General features: G+C 42.0%; 1 protein-coding gene across 3 annotated transcripts in view; it reads left to right on the forward strand.

Annotated features, from left to right (window-relative positions):
* Positions 1–7,342: 7,342 nt before the first annotated feature.
* TSPAN12 (tetraspanin 12) overlaps positions 7,343–22,340 on the forward strand; it is a 74,284-nt gene continuing 59,286 nt past the window's right edge. The window contains exons 1-3 of one of the 3 annotated variants that reach the window (XM_086691580.1): positions 7,343–7,452; positions 15,152–15,307; positions 16,275–16,410. In XM_086691580.1, the coding sequence (XP_086547706.1) occupies positions 16,345–16,410 (66 nt within the window). In that variant the 5' untranslated portion in view covers positions 7,343–7,452; positions 15,152–15,307; positions 16,275–16,344. Of the gene's footprint in view, positions 7,453–14,781; positions 14,909–15,151; positions 15,308–15,836; positions 16,054–16,274; positions 16,411–22,340 lie in introns of those variants that run through there. The other 2 variants (XM_086691569.1, XM_086691590.1) reach the window with 2 other exon arrangements.

The following is a 22,340-nucleotide window of genomic DNA, read 5'->3' on the forward strand; positions in this document are numbered from 1 at the left end:
CCCCGAAGGTTTCATTTACCTCCTGGAAGAGATGTGAAGTCTGGACATGCCAGTGCTGAAATAAGACTTTTGGGATGAGCCTCTAGAGCAGAGAGGGATTTCTCTCAACAGTGGTCCTAGTCCTGGGGAGCCCAATTTGAAAAAGAGAAAAGTAAAGGTGTTTCATTTTAGACCTGCGAATGTAATTATTAGTGAGAAGAGTTGATTTCTTTTGGTTGTGCTACCCACAACCCAGCTCCAAAGGAAGCTTGCCCCACAAAGATAAATCAAGATCTCGCATAAAAAATTTGTACAGGAAAAGCCTGGGGTCCCAAACAACTGTGATCATGAACCTATTAAAAGATCTGTTATGCTGGCTGGAGAAAGACTAGCTCACTCCTCCACATACATATCCTTTTCCTCCTTCACCCAAGAGGGGAGTGGAAAAGACTGTGGGAAGAAAGGAGACACAATGGCAATGCAGTCATGCCATGATTTGCCTACATCTCTAGGGTAGAAATGGGTACTGAAATGGAGATCAACATTGACAACGGAAGTTGAGCCACTGTATTGGCACCTGTGTCTGTAGAATAAAGTTCTAATGATATCCACAGACTGGGTGAAATAGGCTGGACCATTTCAAAGGAGAGAAGGGTATACAAGCTTACAGTTTAAAAACACAGTAAAAAAAAAAAAAAACCCTATGGTAATTATATTACTCCTTCCCCGTGAAAACTTAATTCTCTCATTAGACAAAAACTGGCAACACACATTCCATTCAGAGGTTATATATAAAATATCAAATACGATTATGGTTCAGATACAAACAAAGTAGCATGGATGTTCTATAGCCTTGGGACAGAACCTAGAGAGAACATGCTTCCCCAACCTTAATGCTGTATTTTGTAGACAGTGCAAAGATAATGAGAGAGTGGACAGGGTGGTTGGGGAGTCAAAGGCTCAGAGCTGCAGCTATTTACCAAGTAGTTCAGAGCTTTTAATATGTTAATGACCAGTATGGCCATATCAATGCTTTCCAGATGAATGTAAGCTGATGAAATTAAATAACAGTTCTCAAAAGCTTCTCTCCTCTTAAAAACTTGAATCAATGGTATACAGCATATTTTTTGTTTTATTTCAGTGAATGAATCTGAGCATACTTTCTTAATTATTCATCAAGTATTTATTCTAGTAAACATCAATTTTGATGATAGAAAAGATTTTAGAGCCACTTATTCTGAAACTTTCCTTATATATCAGATCTATAATCAAAGCTGAATATTACCAGATGGGCTTTATAGGCCCAAATCAAGATTTCACTCATGTACTGAAACGTTTTAATGTATACATGCATTTAAAATATCTCAGGACCATTACACATAAAGATTTGGGAAGAACTCATTTAGCACAGTCTTTCCAAGCATGGTTTTTAAAAATTTAATCAGCATAGTAAACAAGCTTTACTGATCATAAATTATAAAAGAAAGTACTAGTAGGAAAGATGATTTTTTTTCTCCCATTGATACAAATAGGGGAAGAAAATGACTTGGATACAACTCAATCCTGCCAGCATGTCTAGATGGAGTGCTGCCTTGCCTATCCACAAAGAGGCATGCACATTAGGTTGCTTTCCATCACTGAACTGAAGTTTGTTCCTATCATCTTAGGAGCTCTCTGTTGATTAAGGGGGCAGCAAGAACTTGTGATCCTAAGAATCAAGACTGACTTGGTACATTTAAGTGGCTGAAAGTTTCCTTGGTTATGGAAGAAATGGAAAAATGTTACTAGGGAACTTGGAGAATTTTCTTTTTTGGAGAATCATAGGCAGAATGTAGTCTTCTCTTCCTGTGCTTTTTCCCAGAGAAAGAAGGATTTTTTTTTTTATTTTTTAAATTTTTTTTTAAAATTTTTTTTCAACGTTTTTTATTTATTTTTGGGACAGAGAGAGACAGAGCATGAACGGGGGAGGGGCAGAGAGAGAGAGGGAGACACAGAATCGGAAACAGGCTCCAGGCTCTGAGCCATCAGCCCAGAGCCCGACGCGGGGCTCGAACTCACGGACCGCGAGATCGTGACCTGGCTGAAGTCGGACGCTTAACCGACTGCGCCACCCAGGCGCCCCGGATTTTTTTTTAAATCCATTGCCAAGTAGAAGTGGATAGATAGATAGATAGATAGATAGATAGATAGATAGATGATAGATGATAGGTAGGTAGATAGATAGATAGATAGATAGATAGATAGATAGATAGATAGACACACAGGTAATTTTTAAAAATCACAATGTGGGGGCGCCTGGGTGGCGCAGTCGGTTAAGCGTCCGACTTCAGCCAGGTCACGATCTCACGGTCCGTGAGTTCGAGCCCCGCGTCAGGCTCTGGGCTGATGGCTCGGAGCCTGGAGCCTGTTTCAGATTCTGTGTCTCCCTCTCTCTCTGCCCCTCCCCCGTTCATGCTCTGTCTCTCTCTGTCCCAAAAATAAATAAAAACATTGAAAAAAAAATTAAAAAAAAAAATAAAAATCACAATGTGATCACCAATGAGTGATGAGTTCACTCCTGGTCTTCCTTCCTTCCTTTGTCAAAATCTCTCTTCCATCTTATCCCTTCCCTTTCCCGCTTTCTCCCCCACCTCATTCTTTCTGCTCCAACTCTAGCCACACAATGCTTCCTTAATCCTTCCCCTCCTCCTGTAGCCCTTCAGCACAAATAACCAAGCACAATGTTGGAAATTTGTCTGAGGAAGTTTTGTGGAGTGTACAAGAAACATTTTATGATGTGGATATTGTAAAAAGTTTAAAGTGGTAGGGTATTCAGCTTTTCTGTAGTTAAGATCCTTGGAACAAAGTACATAAAAAGGATACAGATTAAACTAAATGCGCCTTAGTGCTGCTAACTAATTAAACTAAGTGAATACTCATGATTTGTTTTATCATTTTTGCATTAAGAAAATTTCTCAAATGGAGGATAATTACAGCAAGAGCCTAATTAGGTGCTAACAGACCATACTCTTCTGTTCTGATGCATTAATGATTTCTTTTGTGTTATAATTGTTGCATTCATCAGGGTGAGTGAAGTGTTTCTTTTTCAGTATTCATGTAGAGGATGCCTGGTGCAAAGTGGGGAGTCTGACTTCAGAACAAGCCAGTTATATGAAATGAGTTTGATATTTCTAGTCCAATTCACTGCAGTTTTATTATCTGCATTGCAAAAATTTCTAAAACACTTGGCACTACTGTTAGTTTTAGCAGAAAACATGTCTTTTGAAAACCACCTTTCCCCCCATTCTATTCAATTGAGAATCTCAACTGTACTTGTACTGAGCTATCACTGATTACTAATGTACTAATTATTTTGTGATGACTGTCAAGTCATAAAAATCATATCACATTGTCATTTTTATCCTATACATGAAAGAATGGTAGGTTAAATGCATCATGATTTATGGTCTTGAATCTGAATTAACAGAGGAAATTAGTAGCTACCAATTAACACAGATTTATAAAGTACAATTATGTCTACTATGAATGTCCAATGAACAAAACATTACAGGACTAAGTATGAATGTGGATACATAATACAACTGTATGGTTCAATCACAGCCATCTTCCAAGTTGAAAGACAAAAGAAGAATAAGAAAGAAAGCAAATTTAACATCGATAAAGCCTAAATACACCTAGAGGAGGCGTGAGTATTTGGTTTATATAACACAAAGACTGTTTGTAAAGATCTCTTACAAACAGGAGATTATTTTCGTTTTTTTTTAATTAAAAATAGTATGTAAACTAATATCGTAAACCTAACTTTGAACCTTAACAACTAGGATGCAATTTGTCATAATAATATCAAATTGCTCAACTATTGCTGTCAATAGAATTGAGGGACATCCACCCATATCAGCACTTAGTGTTTAGGTTTAAGAAAGGGATGTAAGGTCATGAATGTTTTGCCTCTAAAAAATTTACTATGGGTAGTAACTTTTGTCAGAAGTAGGAAGGACAGAAATGTGGTTGAACTGTTCAAAGTTGGAACTATGACATTAAAATTAACTAGGTTAAATTTTTTCTTATCTCTCTAGATGGAGAACCATTAAACAACTCTAGGTTTCCTGGCTCAGGAAGAATCTGGATTTGAACCTCAGTCTTCTACTTCCCAGTTCAGTGGTCATTTCACCCACTACATAAGTGTGTAGTAAGCTCAGATACAAAATTAGACTCAGAAATATTGTAATCTGCTAAAAGTAAAATTCCCTTCACATATTTTCCCAGAGTCTTTTTTTTCCCCCAAAAGTTAATGTAGTAGTACTTTCATGACCAGAAGCCACTGATCTTAGAACCTTAACTGTCCAGAACACAGATGAGTAAAAACATGAAAATACACAACCATACATACGATGCTTGCATTAAATCCTCATGCAAACACAGACATCACAAAATCCTTACACTTAAGCTCTCAGGGACTTTTCTAGAGTCTCATTGGAGTATATTTCCTCTGATTCTGAGTTCGGTTGCATCATTTTGGTTCTTCTGATTTTCTGCCCAGAGTAAATTAGAAAATTTGTTCCTTTGCTTTTGGTAAGAAAGAGAGCAGGGGATGGGCGGGGGGGAGGGAGGGCTATGCAGCTTGTTGCAGGCACACATTGACTAGCAAAAAATAACAAACGAACCAGCAAAAACCAGTCTGACAGTGAGGCGACAGGAAGTTATGTTACAAACTCACCTAGCAGAGAAGCTAATAACCTGCTTATTTACATAAGCTGTGACATCAGCGCTGAGGACACTTTAGTGCATTCACTGTTAAAAGTCAAAGGTGTTTAGGCAAAACAAATACAGACACAAAACCATAGCAATCCCTACAGGCCAGTATAGGAGAGGGCTGAGACAGTGCCCCAGCTCTTGGACTTGAGGTACATGTCTGAAGGGTCAGGCAGGAAACTTCCTGCCTGGTTTTTGTAACTAAGAAGCTCCAACATCTTGTGTGTGTGTGTGTGTGTGTGTGTGTGTGTGTGTGTGTGTAAGTATGGAGGGTGGTGGGGTGGGGCTGATGGTGCACAACAACAAGAAAACCCCAAGTTAAGCAGGATGTAACACTGTGATGGTTTAAGGGTCCGATCCCAACAGGTCCCAGAAAAGTAAGAAAGCAAATGAAACATAGGGAGCAAGATCTAGCCTCTGGAAGGAGAGGTTAAGAAGAGTACTAAGGCCTAACCAAGAAGATGGGGTTTGGGGAAGGATTTCTGATTCTAAATATAATTCTAAATTGCAATGTCAGGTAGGAAACGCAGAAGCCAGAACCCATAGTTAGTACTGGAGCAATAGAGCCAATAAGGATAGGCTGCAACTGGGGGACAGAGGGACTCTTGGAAGCCCTGGCAGCAAATAGGCTCTTCTGTCTTGTTGTGGCATCTGGATCGCAATATCAGGGTTGTCTCTGCACCAGACTTGGGTTGAGCCTGCAGAAGAGGGGCATCAGGCATATAGCGAGCATCTGCCAAAGAAGATAGGAGTTGGCATCATTGTCTTTGATGAGGCAGATGGGGAATTCTCTTCTCCCTCTCTCCTTCCCCCCTTCCCTCCCTCCTTCCTACCTTCCTTCCTTCCTTCTTTCCTCCCTTCCTTCCTTCCTTCCTTCTTTCCTTCCCTCCTCCCTTTCTTTCTTTCTCTTCCTTTTTCTATTTTATATAATTATTGCTTTATCACCTATAGTCATTTCCTGTAGCCCATTATAGCTTTGCTCCTACCCACCTCCTTTGTGGTGTCATTGACCAGTATATTACAATTATATGACGTTTCTGTGTGTTCTAGGCCCAACAATACACTTTACACACATATAATTATACATACTGAATGGTTTTATATATATACATACATACATATAACTGTTTATATAAAATGCTCTTATAAATATAAATTGTGTTATTGGGTCTAGCACATACAGCAACATTGGGTTATTTTTTATAATTTGGATCTTTTTACTCATATTATCTATGTGATGCGATACCGCCATCATGCCTTCCTTTTCTTCTTCAGTCATACTTTCTTTGGTGCTGTGAACATATTTATAAGGTCTACTTTGAACTCTTTTTCTGTGAGATCCGGCATCAGGTCACTGTCAGGCAGCTGCTGTTGTCTGCTTTTTTTTCTGGTATGTGAGTCATACCTTCCGGTTTCTTTTCAGGCCTCAATTTTTTTGGTCGGAAACCAGACATTTTAGATAATATATTGGAGCCACTCTAGGTACCGGCTGCTCCCTCCCACTTTGGGGCATGTTATTGTTATTCGGTTGTTTATTTGTTTAGTGATCGGCTGGATTATTTTGGTGAAATCCCATTTCCCCCACTTGGTGTTAAGCCTCCGATATTATTCCTCAAGGAGGCACAGTGTGGGGTGTGCCACAGCCACCCTGGGGTGACTGTGGCACTGGTAGAGTTCTTTTCTACTCTTTCCCTGACCGCAGCCAGCTGGTAAATTCCACTAAGTGCCTGCCAGTTCTGGTATTGTTTTCAACAATGTCCCTGGGCATATATTCCTCTCCAAAGGCATCCAATCAAAATGTGATTTCTTGAAAGGAATAGTTTCTGAGGTCAGTGTTTGATATTTGTTCCGATCCCAAAATGACTCCCCAAAACTGTCATCATCGTGGGTTCTCTTCCGAAAACTAGCTGTCCACAGTCCACTGTATCTTCATTAGATCCATGAATCTCTTCACACTTGCCTCACACCAGAATGTCGCTCAGGGAGAGAATTGTGTGAAAGCTGAGACATCTGGGGCATAGTTTCGAAGTCGACTGTAAAACAAAATAGATAGCTTTGTCATCTGCATGAGAAGTTACCAGGAATTTGAGGCTGGAGTATAAGCAGTGAGAGAGAAGAACAGGTTAAGAGGAGTATCAGTCAACGTGAAAACTTGAGAGAAAGGCAACAAGGAACAAATAAGTGGTTCTAGAGTAACCAGACAATTGCTAATATGTGTTTTTGAGTTGTACGTGGTGCTCCTACAGAAATCCCTTCCCACTCTCTGAGACTTCAGTCAAAGGCAACTACGAGTGTAGGCTTGTGCTGGCCATACTTTGAGAGGGAAGGAATCTTTTCTTGAAGGCTGCCGTCCTTCAGAGAAAAGAATAGCATGCATGGGATGACGAGATGATCCATAAATTGATTCAGAACTCTAGAAGAAGTGTGTCCCCTTCTTTTTCATCCAAATAATCCTCAGAGGGATTGCGAGAGGAGAACAAGTTTATCCACTGAATGTGGGAAGGAGGCTCAACCTATTCTATTTAAACATCAAAGGACAGTGTGACCCCCGCTGAATTTAGGTCACTCACACCTTACATAATGCTCATGACCATTTTAAGAGGAAGGTACACAGATAAGGAAACTGAGGCTTATGGAGGTAAGGACATCTGCTCATTATCACATTACCAGCATATGGTGAAGGGAGCATTCAAATCCAGGGCTGACTTCAAAACCCCTGAGGTAGGTTCCTTCTGTTGTTCTTCTGCCCATATCAAAATCCTTTTGTGGCTGTCATTGCTTCCGAATTAAGTGCAAACTCCTCTGCCCAGCATTTAGGATCTTCCTTAATCTGGAAACCACAAACTTTTCTAATCTTCACATGACGGCTCTTAAAACTAGGGACTAGAGGCATTTCTCTGGGACTGTGGTTCTTGCTCTCGAATCTTGCGTTTCTAAGAACTGCATTCATCGGCCTGGACCAGCCTCCCTGCTGGGGCCTTGGCAGAGAAGGATTAAATCACCTTGACAGGGAGGGCAGCTTTCCTTGATTTTTGTGAAGCTTTCCATGCTTTTTTGCTGCCCAACTCCTGTGCCCCTGACTTCCGTTTGTTTGCCAGGGCACCTGCCTCTTCCCATTTGCTGGGCTTCTCCGATGCTGCCATCTGTATTCCTGCTAGATTTCCACCTCGCGCTTGCCAGCACATTCCCCTCATACTTAGTTCCGCTCGGCTGCCTGAATTTACATTGCCTTTTGATGGGTCTTCACTCCAGTTCCAGTCACACCCTAATTGATTGCTCTAGTTTTAAGGTTCTGGCCATCCCTGCCCACTCCCATAACTGAATGAGGCACGTTTGTAAGACTGTGGATGTGTAACAAACATGATCAGTTCATGGGATAGCTGGCAACACTAGCCTGAATAGGGAGGTTGTGGAAGGGAGGGAAGAGGGGACGTGATTTATGATGCTGCTGGTATATGTGCAAGTTGGGAACAGTAAAAGAAAGTAAAGATCAAGAAACAGAGTACACCTAAGTAATGTAAGGTTTTGGCTGCTATGGGCTCAGCTTTTACGTCTGATCCAAGGAATGGCTGTTGGGACCTAGTTAATTAAGTTAACATATGGTCACCCTTGCAACCTACGTTGGCTGCTGCTATGTTTTAGGCCACCTTCCCTGGAGAGGGAACCAACTTGTCTCCACTTTGGCAGGCCTAGAAAGATTCTTCCCCATGACCCAGTGCTAATGTGATGGTGGATCATAAAACACCATCAATGTAAAACTTACACCAAAAAACCCCACATAATTTCATTCCTGCAAGTCATTTGGGAAAATACATGTAAGTTTGCTAAATCAAACATATTATCTTCCGAATCTTTTTTTTAAGTCAGTTGTGATGATAGACTAAGAAAGGCATTAAAATGATAGAGATGCTTGTATGTTTAAAAAACTAACTGTATACGTTATACATGGATGTTTTATGTCCCTGACATGGTATCTCTTCCTTTATTATCACCATGAATAGAAGTCATTTAATACTGCTTCTTAAGAAAGAATACTGACAATGCAAATATAATAAAACATAATGGCAATTGTCAGTTCTTTGCAATGAACAAAATGGATCACCATTGAAGCGGAGACATTAGTTTTTTTTTATTATTCATTGGTCAATCCTCTATGCGTTCATGCTATTAAATATGAAATGAAAAATTACTACATCTCTAGTGTGCCATATACAGTTATACCCAATACACATACATACAAATAATAACATAGGAATAGAAAGTCCTAGTTGCAATGTAACCTTTTGTAAAAGCTGAATTCTAACCACAAAATCACATTTTTTTTTTTTTTTTGGTTACATAAAATGGTTGGTCTATACATGGTAGGATGAGGTCATTAGTGAGTTTGTATTAGCTCATTATTTTAGAAAATAATTTCTAAAATTAAACACTTTTACCTAGTGTAAATAAATAAAGGTTTTATTAATGCACTTTTGGGCAAACCTGAAAGCTTTAAAGCACCGCCAGTGGATTAGAAGGGGCAGCAGATGAAGACAAATGTCTAATATTCATGGTAACTATCTTCCTCCTAGTTGTTACATTGTGGGCATTGCCAGGAGCTAATGTGGAACAATAGAATATTTCCTGGGGGATCTTTGTAAGAAAGGTAGGCTTTAGCAGCTGTTTGTAAATGGAACCTGTACAGCGTGTTTCAAAGAACCGTGAATTAAGACTTCTTGCAAAGGGAAAGAGTTCTTAAATTGTATAAATTCTGCTTTCTGAACTGGAAGTATGCTAATGAAGCTGTAAATTCTTTGAGAGTCAAAATTACATTAGGACTCCCATCAGAGTTCTCAGTTTGCAGTAACAATTCAATAAATATTTATCGAATAGGAATGGATTCTTTGCACCCATGCTGGCTGGTGAAATGTATCCAAATCTCTGAACTTTGTACAGAGGCTGGGTTTGGATAAACTTTCAGAGGAAAGTCTTCTAGGGGTTTTTATGAGGGTTCTGACTGAGGCAATCCTTTAATCAATAGTGTGGTGTACAAAGGCAAGTATGGGTGCAGGATGTAAGATTTCGTCATGAGATGGAAATGATGCGATGGAGTTTTCTTAAGATCCTTTGCTGTTGGGGCGCCTGGGTGGCGCAGTCGGTTAAGCGTCCGACTTCAGCCAGGTCACGATCTCGCGGTCCGTGAGTTCGAGCCCCGCATCGGGCTCTGGGCTGATGGCTCAGAGCCTGGAGCCTGTTTCCGATTCTGTGTCTCCCTCTCTCTCTGCCCCTCCCCCGTTCATGCTCTGTCTCTCTCTGTCCCAAAAAAAAAAAAAAAAAAAAAAAGATCCTTTGCTGTTGCCGATATGTTCCTGCTTCGGTGGTTCTCTCAGTAACCAAGGGCTTTGCCGAGTAGTGCCAAGAAACAGTTGGCTGACAGCTGGGTTGTTTTAGTACTGAACAGGAAAGAAGATGGTAGCATCCATTCTTTTCTCCACTCAAAGTTCAGGCAGAAATCTGCCCCTGTTCAGTTATCTGTCCTCTGTTTGGCCATGTGCTTCAGAGAAGAGTTGCCCCAGACACAGGGAGTGCATTGCAACTGCTTTAAATCAGCCACAGCAGATTCATAGACCTTGCCAATAATTGATGCATACATGAGTATGACACGGGGTTCTAGGCAATGAATCACCAGGGATGACCTCCTACAAAATTTTTGGGAGAGGATTTCTTGATCCTAAGGGAGACCCATGGAACGGAATAGTTTCTTCCTCCTCTAGAAGAAGTAGTAACTGAATACAATGCCTGGATTTGCACAGCCATCTTGAAATCATGAGAAAAGGAAGCCAAAGGACAGGAGCTTACATCTTGCGTGGATCAGAAGAGCAAGGTGGAAAAAGAATTTATTCTTTGATATCATTGTCGAGTGGACAATGCTACTTTTGGTCTTATTGTTATGTGAAATAATGAATTTACTTATATCCTTATTCTTGTGGCACTTTTGGTTGAATTTTCTAGCTTGCAGAGGGTTGCCAGTTAGCAAATAAAAATGTAGCTTGCAGAGTTAAGTTTGAATTTCAGATAAATGATGAATAATTTTTCAGTATATATATGCTTAATGTGGTATTTGTCCCATGCAATATTTGGGACATCCTTTGTCATGATTTGTTGTTTATCTGAAATTCTGATCTAACTGGACACCTTGTATTTTATTTGTCAACATTAAACTTGCTGCTGAGAGCAGTTTACCTGGTTCGGTGATGAAAGGCTTTCCTCGGGTCCTATTGGCTATGCTGTTTCAGAGGTAAAAATGTGAAATAGAGTGACAAGTTATACTTTGAGTATACATATTTGGAATTCAGGCTCATATTCTCTAGAACTAGTAAAGGTGTCTAAAATACTTTTTTCTTGAGTCTTGTCAATGAAAACTTACCATGATTTGAAATATTATTTTAATGCAGATCAACTGTAGAAAGAGATCCTAAAGTCTCCATTTCTTTACTTACCACCTATTTGGGGCAATAGAAATCTACCGTCTGAGTTTCAGTATTTCAGTATGTAGTTATGAAGAATTAATATACATTTTGAGAAGCACCATTCATGTCAGGTACATATTACTTCAAACATATTAACTCTCTTTCTTGTATTGATTGCTAAGAACTCTCTTAGGTGCACTTGTAAGAATATTATACTAAGAAGCAATAGAAACTCATTCATCCAAACAAGTCCTGATGCTGCTTCTTCCCTCTGCACAAACCTGAGCAGAGTGAGTGCAGTAAGATGTGGACAAATGAGTTGCTTTGTGGTGTGAGAACCTTGTACTGTATAGGTGAGTGGTTTTCTTCAATATATTTTTTAAAAATTTTAATGTTTATTTTTGAGACAGAGAGAGAGAGATAGACAGACAGACAGACAGAATGTGAGCAGGGGAGGGACAGAGGGAGAAGGAGACACAGAATCTGAAGCAGACTGCAAGCTCTGAGCTGTCAGCGCAGAGCCCAATGTGGGGCTCGAACCCACACATCCTGATATCATGACCTGAGCCAAAGTCGGACGCTTAACTGACTGAGCTACCAAGGCGCTGTTAAAATTCTTTTTAAATACTTGTTTTTTTTTGAGAGAGAGAGAGAGAGAGAGCACACGCGCGCACGTGCGCGCGCGCGCACACACACACACACACACACACACACACACACACACACACGCAGGGGTGCGCGCAACTGGGAGAGGGGCGAAGAAAGAGGGAAACAGAGGATCTGAAGCAGGCTCTGTGCTGACAGCAGAGAGCCCAATGTGGGGCTCTAACTAACGCACTGTGAAATCATAACCTGGGCGGAAGTTGAAAGTCGGATGCTTAACAGACTGAGCCACCCAGCTGCCCCTAGCTGAGTTTTACTCCTGACTCTGAAACTGGCATATATTAGATTGTTCATAAATTATAGCTGTTGTTAGTACCTAAACTAAGAAGAATAATTTTGCCTTTCCTTGGAGGATAGAGACCCATCTCTTTTTTAGTATCTTCAGCATGTGGCACAGTGCATTCCACACACCCAAAAGGTATACAATAAGTATAAATGGCCACAGAATTGGGTTCCTACCTCATGGGCAATGCATAGACCATACAATCTTTCTAATGGGTTATTCTGTATTCAAGTCGTCATGCCATTTTGATACTTTTTCTATCTTCCTTTTCGTGCGCAAAAGAAGTTATTCTCACAGAGAAAAATATAGAGCCCACAGAATGGCAGCTGTGATGTCAAGTCTTACCGTGCTCCTATAATCCTGATGAAGAAAATATTTGGAGAAGGAGGGAAGAGCCGCTGCCCTTAAGAAGCTGACGGCTGCCAGATGGGAGGACTGCTCATGCTGTGGACACTACAAAGCAGAACTAAAGTTGAGGGATATAAGATAAAGGGAGGTGGGGTCAGGTTTAAACAGTCAGAACTGCCTAGTACCGCAATGCCTCAAAGGTATTGAAGACTCCTCTCCTGAAGTATTGACTCCCAGACTGATGACCATTTACCAGGAATATTATAGCAGCTCTGTTTTCTACCTAACTTGAAAAATGGGGATATTAACCCCAATTTATCAGCTCACAGATGAGGGATTTGGTCCAACGAAACCTGAAGAGACTCCTTTGCTGGTTTTCAGGCATCTGTAAATCACTAGTCGCAATGGTTTTCAAACTTGACTGCAGAGTAAAATTAACTTGGGAACTTTGAAAAGTCTAGATGCTTAGGCCACATCTGCAGAGATTCTGATTTAATTGGTATGGGATAAGGCTTAAGCATAAAGGATTTTTTCAAAGCTCTCCAACTGATTCAAAGGTACAGCACTTTTGAGAATCGCTGAACTAGCGTGCTCAAAAATTATGATTCTGGATTGTAGTTTGGAATTTGATTTAGCCTGAGGTGTAACACTAAGCAGTTTCCTTAACTTCTCTTGGTTCCATATTCCTTATTTATCAAAAGGAGGTGGGGTGTATATACTTCTAAGGCACTGTCCTCCAAAATTTTATTATTCTAGGGCCCTTAAAAGTTTATGAATTATGAAAAGGCAACCTTACTGCTTTCTCAAAATAGAGGGGGAGCTGTGTTCAGTGACATGGGAATTCTTTGCACTCCTTTTTGTTAGTTATAATGGCAGTCATAGACGCCCCTCAACGTGGGGATGGTTCTGCCTCTCACAGGAACGTGTGACACCAACAGTGTTCAGATGGCAAGATTCTCAGTAGTCCCCTGCTGAGGACTGGGGTCCATCCTGATTTGCACGAAACTGCTAGAGGATAAAAAAATAGGTTTCTTTCCTCTTATCCACGATTCCAGGAGATACTTTATTGCCAGAGTAGAGTCATCTGATGGACTACTGCATGTTTTTCTTCGTCTTTTGTCTGGATGGCTATTTTGTGCTCTTTTGGGCTTGCTACCTTACATTTGGTTTAGTGACTTGCTTACCAAGAATTTTCCTGACCCTAACCTGGAACTCAGCTTCTCTTTTAGTCTTGGTTTTACTTCTACCCAAATGAGAGCATGTGTCTCATCGTCACTCTGGTCATGTGGCTACTGACTCCAGACAGGAGATGATAGACACAGCACTGCAAACTTCTTCTTTTTCCCCTAAAGAAATTTAAGGAGGACTTCCATTATGAGGTTTTCCCCCAAAATGTTGCTTGTGTTTCATGGAGTTTGTATTTGTTAGTCTAGTTTTATTTGCCACACAATGTGCACAAAAGTAATCATAGAAATGTGAACTATCATGGGGCACAAAACATCAACGTTTTATATGGAAACTATGATTGAGTGATTTTTTTTTTTTTAAGTGTGAAACTTCTTACTTCCCAAAGGAAAGGTACTTTGGAAAGATAGTCTCCTATTATTACTTTAATACTTCCTGAATTTCTAGTTTAAAAACAAATTTAAAGACCCGTTACTCTGCACACAATTCAAGATAAATCACCCAGGGGCTCCTGGGTGGCTCAGTGGGTTAAGCATCCCACTTCAGCTCAGGTCGTGATCTCACAGTCCATGGGTTCAAGCCCCACATCGGGCTCTGTGCTGACAGCTCGGAGCCTGGATCCTGCTTCGGATTCTGTGTCTCCCTCTCTCTCTCTGCCCCTCCCCTGCTCATGCTCTGTTTCTCTCTGTCTCAACAATAAATAAAAACATTAAAAAAGTAAATAAAAAGATAAAACACCCGGTTAAAACTCAGACAATCTTATTGGGAGAAAATTTTGGAACCTTTGGGTTACTTGTGAAAGAGTTAAAAATGTTCTTTCTTTCTATTCTGGATATCAGATCCGGACACGTTTACTCTGGTGTTTACATAAATGCTGTCAGGGCACCATGGAAGTTGGAAAGAAGTCTTTTTATTTTTGTCAATTTTATTTTTATTTTTATTTTTTAAATTTTAAATCAGGAGGGCAACAAAGCAATAAGAAGGATCATAGGGCACCATGTTAGTGACAAATCACAGGAGGTGGTTCCAGAAAGGTTGTGAAAACTAGTTTCTCATTGCAGGAATTGGGCTGGGCCACTCCTTCGCCCCCCCTTCTCAAACACAAATATTTTCATATAATAAAAGCCTGTTTCCCTATGGTTATAACCCAGCCTCCCCTCCTCGGACACCACCATTTTAAAGGGGGTTACTGCGCGGACTTCCCCGCAGTGCATAGGTTTTCTCTCTTTCTGGGCCGCGTCTCATAGAGGTGAGGCGTCCCTTCGAGGGGCTCATGCCGGGTGAAGGGACAAGAAACACCCACTCGGATCCAACCCGGGCAGCCAGCGGCCGGAGCATGCGCTGAGAGTTTGTGCAGCTGGCCCTGGCTGCCGCCGCTGCCTCGTCCGGACTTGGCGAGGACTTGGGAGGGACAGAGGCGCTGGGAGGTGGCTTAACAGAGACTTTCCAGCAACTGCTGCCCAGGACTCTTTTTTTTTTTTCTTTTTCCCAGGAGGCGGCGACGGCGGCGGCGGGGGAGAGGAAGAGAAGGAAGCGTCTCCTCCTTGAGCCAATGCAGCCCTCTGGCTCTCCGGGAGGAGCGTCCCTGCCCCGATGAGCCCCCGCAGTGCGTCCCGGCGGGAGTGGGGCGCGGAGCCCAGCGCCGACGGTGAGTGGCCGCACGTCTCCCGTCTCCCCAGCCGGCCGTCCCGCCAGCCCGCCGGCGGCTGTCCCCGGCGCTGTGTGCTAAACTACTTAGAGGCTGGCGGTGGGGCTCCCCCGCCGCCGGCGCTCCCCCCACCCCCCACCCGCGCCCTGCCGGGGGCGCGCGGACGCGGTGGCGGGGCGGGGGACCGCGCTCGGCTTTGTGCTGCTCCGGCGGCGCGGGGTCGCGGCCGCGGCCGGGGGAGGGGGCCGTGAGTGACTAACCCGGCGTCTGCACAGCTGCACCGGCCCTAATTCCCCCGCGCCCCTCCCCGCCCCCGCCCCCGGCTAATCCATCATTCCCGGCCGGAGCACCATTTCTCACGTTCTCCCCGAGAAACCCTAGTCGCGGGGCGGAATCCCAGCTCAGCGCCTCGCCCCCCCCCCCCAGTGCCCCCTGTTCACACTCGCGCGGCGGGGTGGGGTGGGGGGTGCGGAGAGCTGGGGGGCCCGGGAGCTGTCCTAATGCGGGGGACGCTCGCACCCGCGGACTCGCCGGCGGCGCCGGTGACGTCTCCGGGGGTAGTGCGGTTTCCAACCTTCGGGACGGTTCCGAGCTGAGCTGTCCCCCCCCGGGAGGGGCGCGGACTGAGGGACGTTTTCCAGAGCGTCTTATCAGAATGCAGAGGACACCGCCGCGCGTCCCCCGAGAACGAGAGTTTACTGTGTGCCTTCATTCATCCGGGAGTCAATCTTTTCTCTTCTCAGCAGGTGTTATCTGAAGCCGGTTTGGAACTTTAGGGGAGTTGAGGTTACAGTTACAACTTTAACAAATGATTTTCGATGAAGCGATGTCTCAAATGACCTAGGCTTCGCGCCGGACTCGGGACCCAGCTGAGAGCTGCAGAGGAGGGGTGGGCTGCGGGGCGGGGGGGTGGCGGGGGCGTGGAGCGCGGTGATGAGAAGTGCCCTGTTCTCCCCGCCCCCTGCAGACCGCAGCTACTTTGCCGGTGAGAGTAGGATGTGGTGAAAGGATGGGGCTTCTCCCATACGGGGCTCACAATGGCCAGAGAAGATTCCGTGAAGTGCCTGCGCTGCCTTCTCTATGCCCTCAATCTGCTCTTTTGGGTAAGTCAAACAGTTCCACTGCACCAACAGGTGGGGACGGCTGGACTCGGTCTCCTCCAGCCACCACTTAATGCGCCAAAGGGCATGGCTAAACATTAATTAATTACAGAGGATCACACCCTCTATTTTTCAGAGAAGTCCATTTTGACCTTAAAATGCCTTTGATCTAGCTGAAGTGCCATTTGCAATTAGAAAAAAGAAATCGACGCCTGGATACTGGTGGCAGTAAAATTAGACTTGAAGTTAAGCTAGGGATATAAATAAATGCACGTGCTTGTGCTTGTAGATAAGAAAATTATGGCACACTACTTAGGGAACTGCTTGTTTTCAGGAATTTCAGATAACTGTCCAAGCCCTAAATTGTTTCCTTACGTCATCCTAGCCTATAAAATCTGGTTGGCGTAAAGCAGTCTTTCTATGTTTTCGTGAGAATTCATACATAGACAGCCTATCGAAAGACTGGGTAGATTTTTCTACCGGTAGAGATTCCATCCAGGCTGAAAAGGTGGTTTTCATGTAACTATTTCTAAGTTGGCAAAGTTTTAAGGAATTTTGTGTATGCTTTTGGAAAATCCCATAACCATTTAAGGAAATAAAATACATAAAATTTAACAAGCTCATGGAAATCTTTATGCTGTATGAGCTAGTGACTTTCTATGCTTTGCGCCCAGGCATAAGTTTTCATTAAGTGTTATTAATAAATCACATTATTATTTATAAAATTTATGAGGAAAATATAAAAATTAAAACTTTTAATGTTGCTTCAAGAAGTTGTCATCCTTAAGCAAGTACATTTTTGCCAATTTTGTATTCTATTAATAACTTATATTCAAAATTTTCTGTTAGAAATTTTAATGTGTGATTTATCTGGCCGACTGGCTGGCATTGACCAGGCTCCTTTCATAAGGCTAGTGCAAGTGGTCTCTAGAGGATGACATTTTGGTTTCAACTAGTCCCTACGGGTGGCTCCATTTTGAAGTGACAAATTAAGCCTTCCTTCCGTGAGTAATCTGAAAAGATATCTAAATTGGCAACTTTTTTTTTTCTACATGAGAATTAAAAATCATTGCATAGTTAAATTCACCACTTGGGAACGTAAAATCACTAATTGATCTCATTGCAGATGTTAATTCTAAATATGTTTGTTTTTTCAATGGATCATTAAATCACCTACTTAGCTATAAAGTTACTAAGATTTTGAACTTTGTGTTTTTTTTTAAATGTGTGGTAATTATCACTTCAATTTACTGGTTTTTCACTTTTCTACTTTATGCTTTTTAATTATAGAATCATCACACTTTTATAACTAAAAGGGAATTTAAAGATGACTTGGTTGAACTTCCTTACTTTGTGAATGAGAAAACTAAGTGTAGGTTAGAGTAGTGTAGGTCAGAGGTCAGATGGCCTGATGGTAACAGTTCCTGTAGCAGAACTCAGCTTTCTTGCTCCCGGAGAGTGCCTTTACGTGAATGATTTCTGCGTTCTCAGTCTTGAAATTACTAGGACTTTTGTTGTTGTCCAAAGAACAATGATTTGGAAATTTTCTTAATAATCTGTATTATGTGGGAGGAAAAAAACCTCAATCATTGAACAAAAATATTGCTCTTCCGACTACTAAATTTGCTTCAAAAAACCTATTTCTTAAATTCCTCCAGGGCTCTTTCTAGCGCCCCAAAATGTAAAATGTCATGTCTTTGCTGTTATCCTGTACCTCAGCCTTCTCATTTTCTGTGGGTGTATTTTATTTATTTATTGAGATCCCTTCCCCCTTTCTCCAGCCCTCTTCTTCTGCCAACTTCCCCTCCAACAAAATAATCCGTGTTAACCTCTGTATCTTTTAAAATTTTGTACAAAGATGTATTTACTCATACCTGTCCGCATATACCCATTCATGTACATTTATATGTATATTCACAATATTTTTTGTTAAAATGGTTTTTTTCTCATGCGGGTTCAAGTGGCAGGAGTGGGATTGCTTTGTGGGAGGATATGTGATACAGACGACAACAAAAGAGCTAATCTTTATACAGTTCTTCTTCTGTTTGCCTGTCACATTTAGTGCTTCAGTCTCCTAGCCTGTGAAATAGGAATGATAGTTCCTCTTGTCTAGCGTTGTCCTGAGGATTAGAGTTAATGTACACAAGGGGTTTGAACAGTGGTGCCTAAATGTGCTATCTATGTGGTGGCAGTAACAGTAGGTATTAGTACTTGTGTTTGTTACCGCTGTTACTACAGTAATGACGCTCAAGTAGATTATCGGGAGGTGGAGTGCTCACTCAAAGGAACCCCCGTGGTGGTAATAGCAGCAATTGTTATTCCTGGGATTAATACTGCTATCACTACTACATTTCCTTGACCCAGAAATCCTGCCCCGGGAATTTGTTCCCTAGAAAGAAGAACACCGATACACCCCATTATATGCACACAAATATTTATTGCCATCTTGTTGGTGTTAGGGCACTTTGAAATTTTTGTCGGTTTGAAAGGTTTAAAGTGTTATTTTACTGTTGCTTTGTTTTTTATTTCCTCTCTTCTCCAATGAGCATGAGCATCATTTTCTTTAGACACGTATATATTTCATATATGTTATTTCATTTTATCATTCATATTCAGTAAGTATGTCATATTTACCATTTAGGTTTGTCTTATTGTTTGTCCATTGATTTCATTTACGCTGTTACTATACAACAGTTCAACAAATTTTTATAGGCTGTTTTAAATAAGATTTTATATACTCTTTCTTCTGTTCTTCTGTTCTTTCAAAGCACCTGCCTTTCTTGTTTTAGTCAGGGTTTCTTTTTCCCAGTGGACTTTAAGCTTATTTGATATAATTAAAATTATCTGTTGGGATTTTTGTTGGAATTGTATGCGATGTATATCAACTTTGGGAGAATCGGCATTATTCTTTCAGTGCTAAAACAATGTTTGCAAATCTTGTGTTTTCTTACTGAGTCAGATGTAGTTTTCAGCCTTGTGCTGGGCACATTCCTGGGCATTCTTGCACTACTGTCTCATCTAATTCTCACAACGGCTTTGGAAAATTGTTTGTTTCTTTTTTTGGGTAGAGAGAGGTTGTTCAGAGAAGTTCAGTAACTTGCTAGTGAGTGGCAGAACAGGGACTCAAAGTTCAAACTTCTTCTCCAAGTGTGATAGAAGTTGTAGGACTGGAAATGGGGGTGAATGTATTTGCAGTGGAGAGGTAAACGCCCTCAGTAGGAAGGGATAAGCTATCCAACTCCTAACAAGTCCTCCAGAGCAGCGTTTCTCACCTGCGTGTGCCTACGAATCCCCCCGGCGTCTTGTTAGAATACAGAGTCTGATTGAGTGTGGCAGGGGCTTCACGTATTGAGGAGCAAGGCTTTAGTCCTTGTGTTCAGCTCTCATTGAGATTAGAAGCAGAACAAACCAGTGTAGCATATGAGCCCAACTTCTTACATCACACTTCACATCCTGAGTATGGAGAGGGGATTATTCTTGCCTCTAGTTTTGCAGGATTGAGAAACCTGCCCTCTTTACCTCTGGGCTCAAAGCTGAAGCCTTTTACTCCTCATTTTACATTTTAAATAGTCCCCCCACGCCCCACCTTCCCTATTTTTACTATGTTGCTACCATCTTTCCTGTATCCAGAAGGATTTTAGGGAAAAGAAAACTAAAATCTTAACTGAGGACGTATAGAATTTTGCTTTGCTGTTCTGAGAGTTGGAAATCAGAGTGCTTTGTGTGTGTGTTTTTAAAATTTTTTTTTTTCAACGTTTATTTATTTTTTTGGGACAGAGAGAGACAGAGCATGAACAGGGGAGGGGCAGAAAGAGAGGGAGACACAGAATCGGAAACAGGCTCCAGGCTCCGAGCCATCAGCCCAGAGCCTGACGCGGGGCTCGAACTCACGGAGCGCGAGATCGTGACCTGGCTGAAGTCGGACGCTTAACCGACTGCGCCACCCAGGCGCCCCTGTGTGTGTGTTTTTAAAGTACATCCTGAGTATTTTTCTAAATGTGAGGCAGAGATATGTCTAAGAGGAAACAATTCAAGATCACAAATGCACTGCTTCTCTCCATTGCCATGGATCCAGTCACTTCGAAGTGTCATCTGTTGAGTGGCCCTTCCACATTCTGAAGAAGCGCAATCCCGGTATAGCTGTAGAGGAGCTGGCACACAGATATTGGACCTTCTAGGTTTGTCATGAGTGTTGTGGGTTTGTAATGGGAGAGGTCACATGGGACACGGTGCACGTGGGTGAACTGCCCCAAGAGCTCTTTTGAAACCATGATTCACATTCTGGCCACAAAGGAGCAAGGAAATGAGCTATTTTCACTTCAGTTTTATCCCACTTTTACTATTTAAATGGCATATTATTTGAGTAAATGAAAGCTTTCCTCCATTTTAAAGACAACTTCTGTGGCTTTATGATATGAATGCTTGCCATTCATAGATGATAATTTTCTGCTATTACAACTATGGATAAATATGGTTGTCTTTGGAAGTTCTTGAAGTTGGTGAGCACTTAACATTTATCAAATATGTTTGCTTATTATTTTCTAAAAATATAATTTCCCATCTGTAGTTTTTAAGCCCCATTTCTCACTGGCAGATAAGAGCCATTGTTTTTCACCTACCATTACTAAAGATAGTAGCAACAGAGAGGAACTACTCTAGTGTACTAAGAAAAGAAACTTATAAAAGAAAACCTTAAAAGTGGACAGGGAATCCAGTTCATACTTTTGGGATATATGCAGGGCAAATGAAATAACAGAAGGTTAATGTCCTGTTTCTTTTTCCTTGGCCATATGTAGTGAACCTTAGGTGTTTGACCCATGGCAGACCCTACAGAGATTCTTGGCAAGTAGACATTTGTATTCACATGGCATTTATGTAGTCATATATAACTACAACTTTTTATTTTTTTATTTTATTTTATTTTTTTCAACGTTTATTTATTTTTGGGACAGAGAGAGACAGAGCATGAACGGGGGAGGGGCAGAGAGAGAGGGAGACACAGAATCGGAAACAGGCTCCAGGCTCCGAGCCATCAGCCCGGAGCCTGACGCGGGGTTCGAACTCACGGACCGCGAGATCGTGACCTGGCTGAAGTCGGACGCTTAACCGACTGCGCCACCCAGGCGCCCCTGTTAGTTCTTTTTAAAAATAAATATTAAATAAGCTTTAGTCTCAGGGGCAAAGCCGGTACATGTTTTTCATACAGTGTGGCCCCAACTGAGCAAAGATGAGCCATCGCATGGTTCATAAGGACCACACTTTGGAGAGGGGTGTGGGGGATTTTTCGGGACATGTCCTTGTGGCAGAGCAGAATAGTACTGACCTTGGCCTGCCAGCCTCCAAATAATCAAGACTTGATTTAACTTCATGTTTCAGTAAATAACTATTTCAAACCTTTTTTTAAGACTAAGGCAATAAAAAAAAAATTTTAGTGTTTGTTTATGTTTGAGAGAGAGAGAGAGACAGAGTGCAAGCAGGTGAGGGGCAGAGGGAAAGGAGACACAGAATCCGAAGCAGGCCCCAGGCTCCGAGCTGTCAGCACAGAGCCCAACGCGGAACTTGAACCCACAAACCGTGAGATTATGACCTGAGCTGAAGGTGGACACTTAACCCACCGGCTGAGCCACCCAGACGCCCCAAGACAAAGGGAATTTTAAAAGCACCTAGTTCAATTCTCCATTTTCAGGATAAACAAAGGTTCCAGAAGTTTGAATTACTTGTCCAAGTTCTCTGCAGAGATAGAACTGTAACTAAATTCCCCATCTCTCTCCTGCATTCTGCTCTTTGCTACCAGATTTGACATAAAAAGTAAAGTTAAGGTAGATGGTTTTAAACATCTGTCAGCCTTAAACTTCTGCAAGAGAGCCTTGAACTGCTCTCTTAAATGAGACTATAGATTATGGATGGCAGACAGTTGAAGGAATTAGAAAGTC

This window comes from Puma concolor, chromosome A2 (genome assembly GCF_028749965.1).
Source record: "Puma concolor isolate L17-30 chromosome A2, mPumCon1.1.hap2, whole genome shotgun sequence".
NCBI classification, from domain to species: domain Eukaryota; kingdom Metazoa; phylum Chordata; class Mammalia; order Carnivora; family Felidae; genus Puma; species Puma concolor.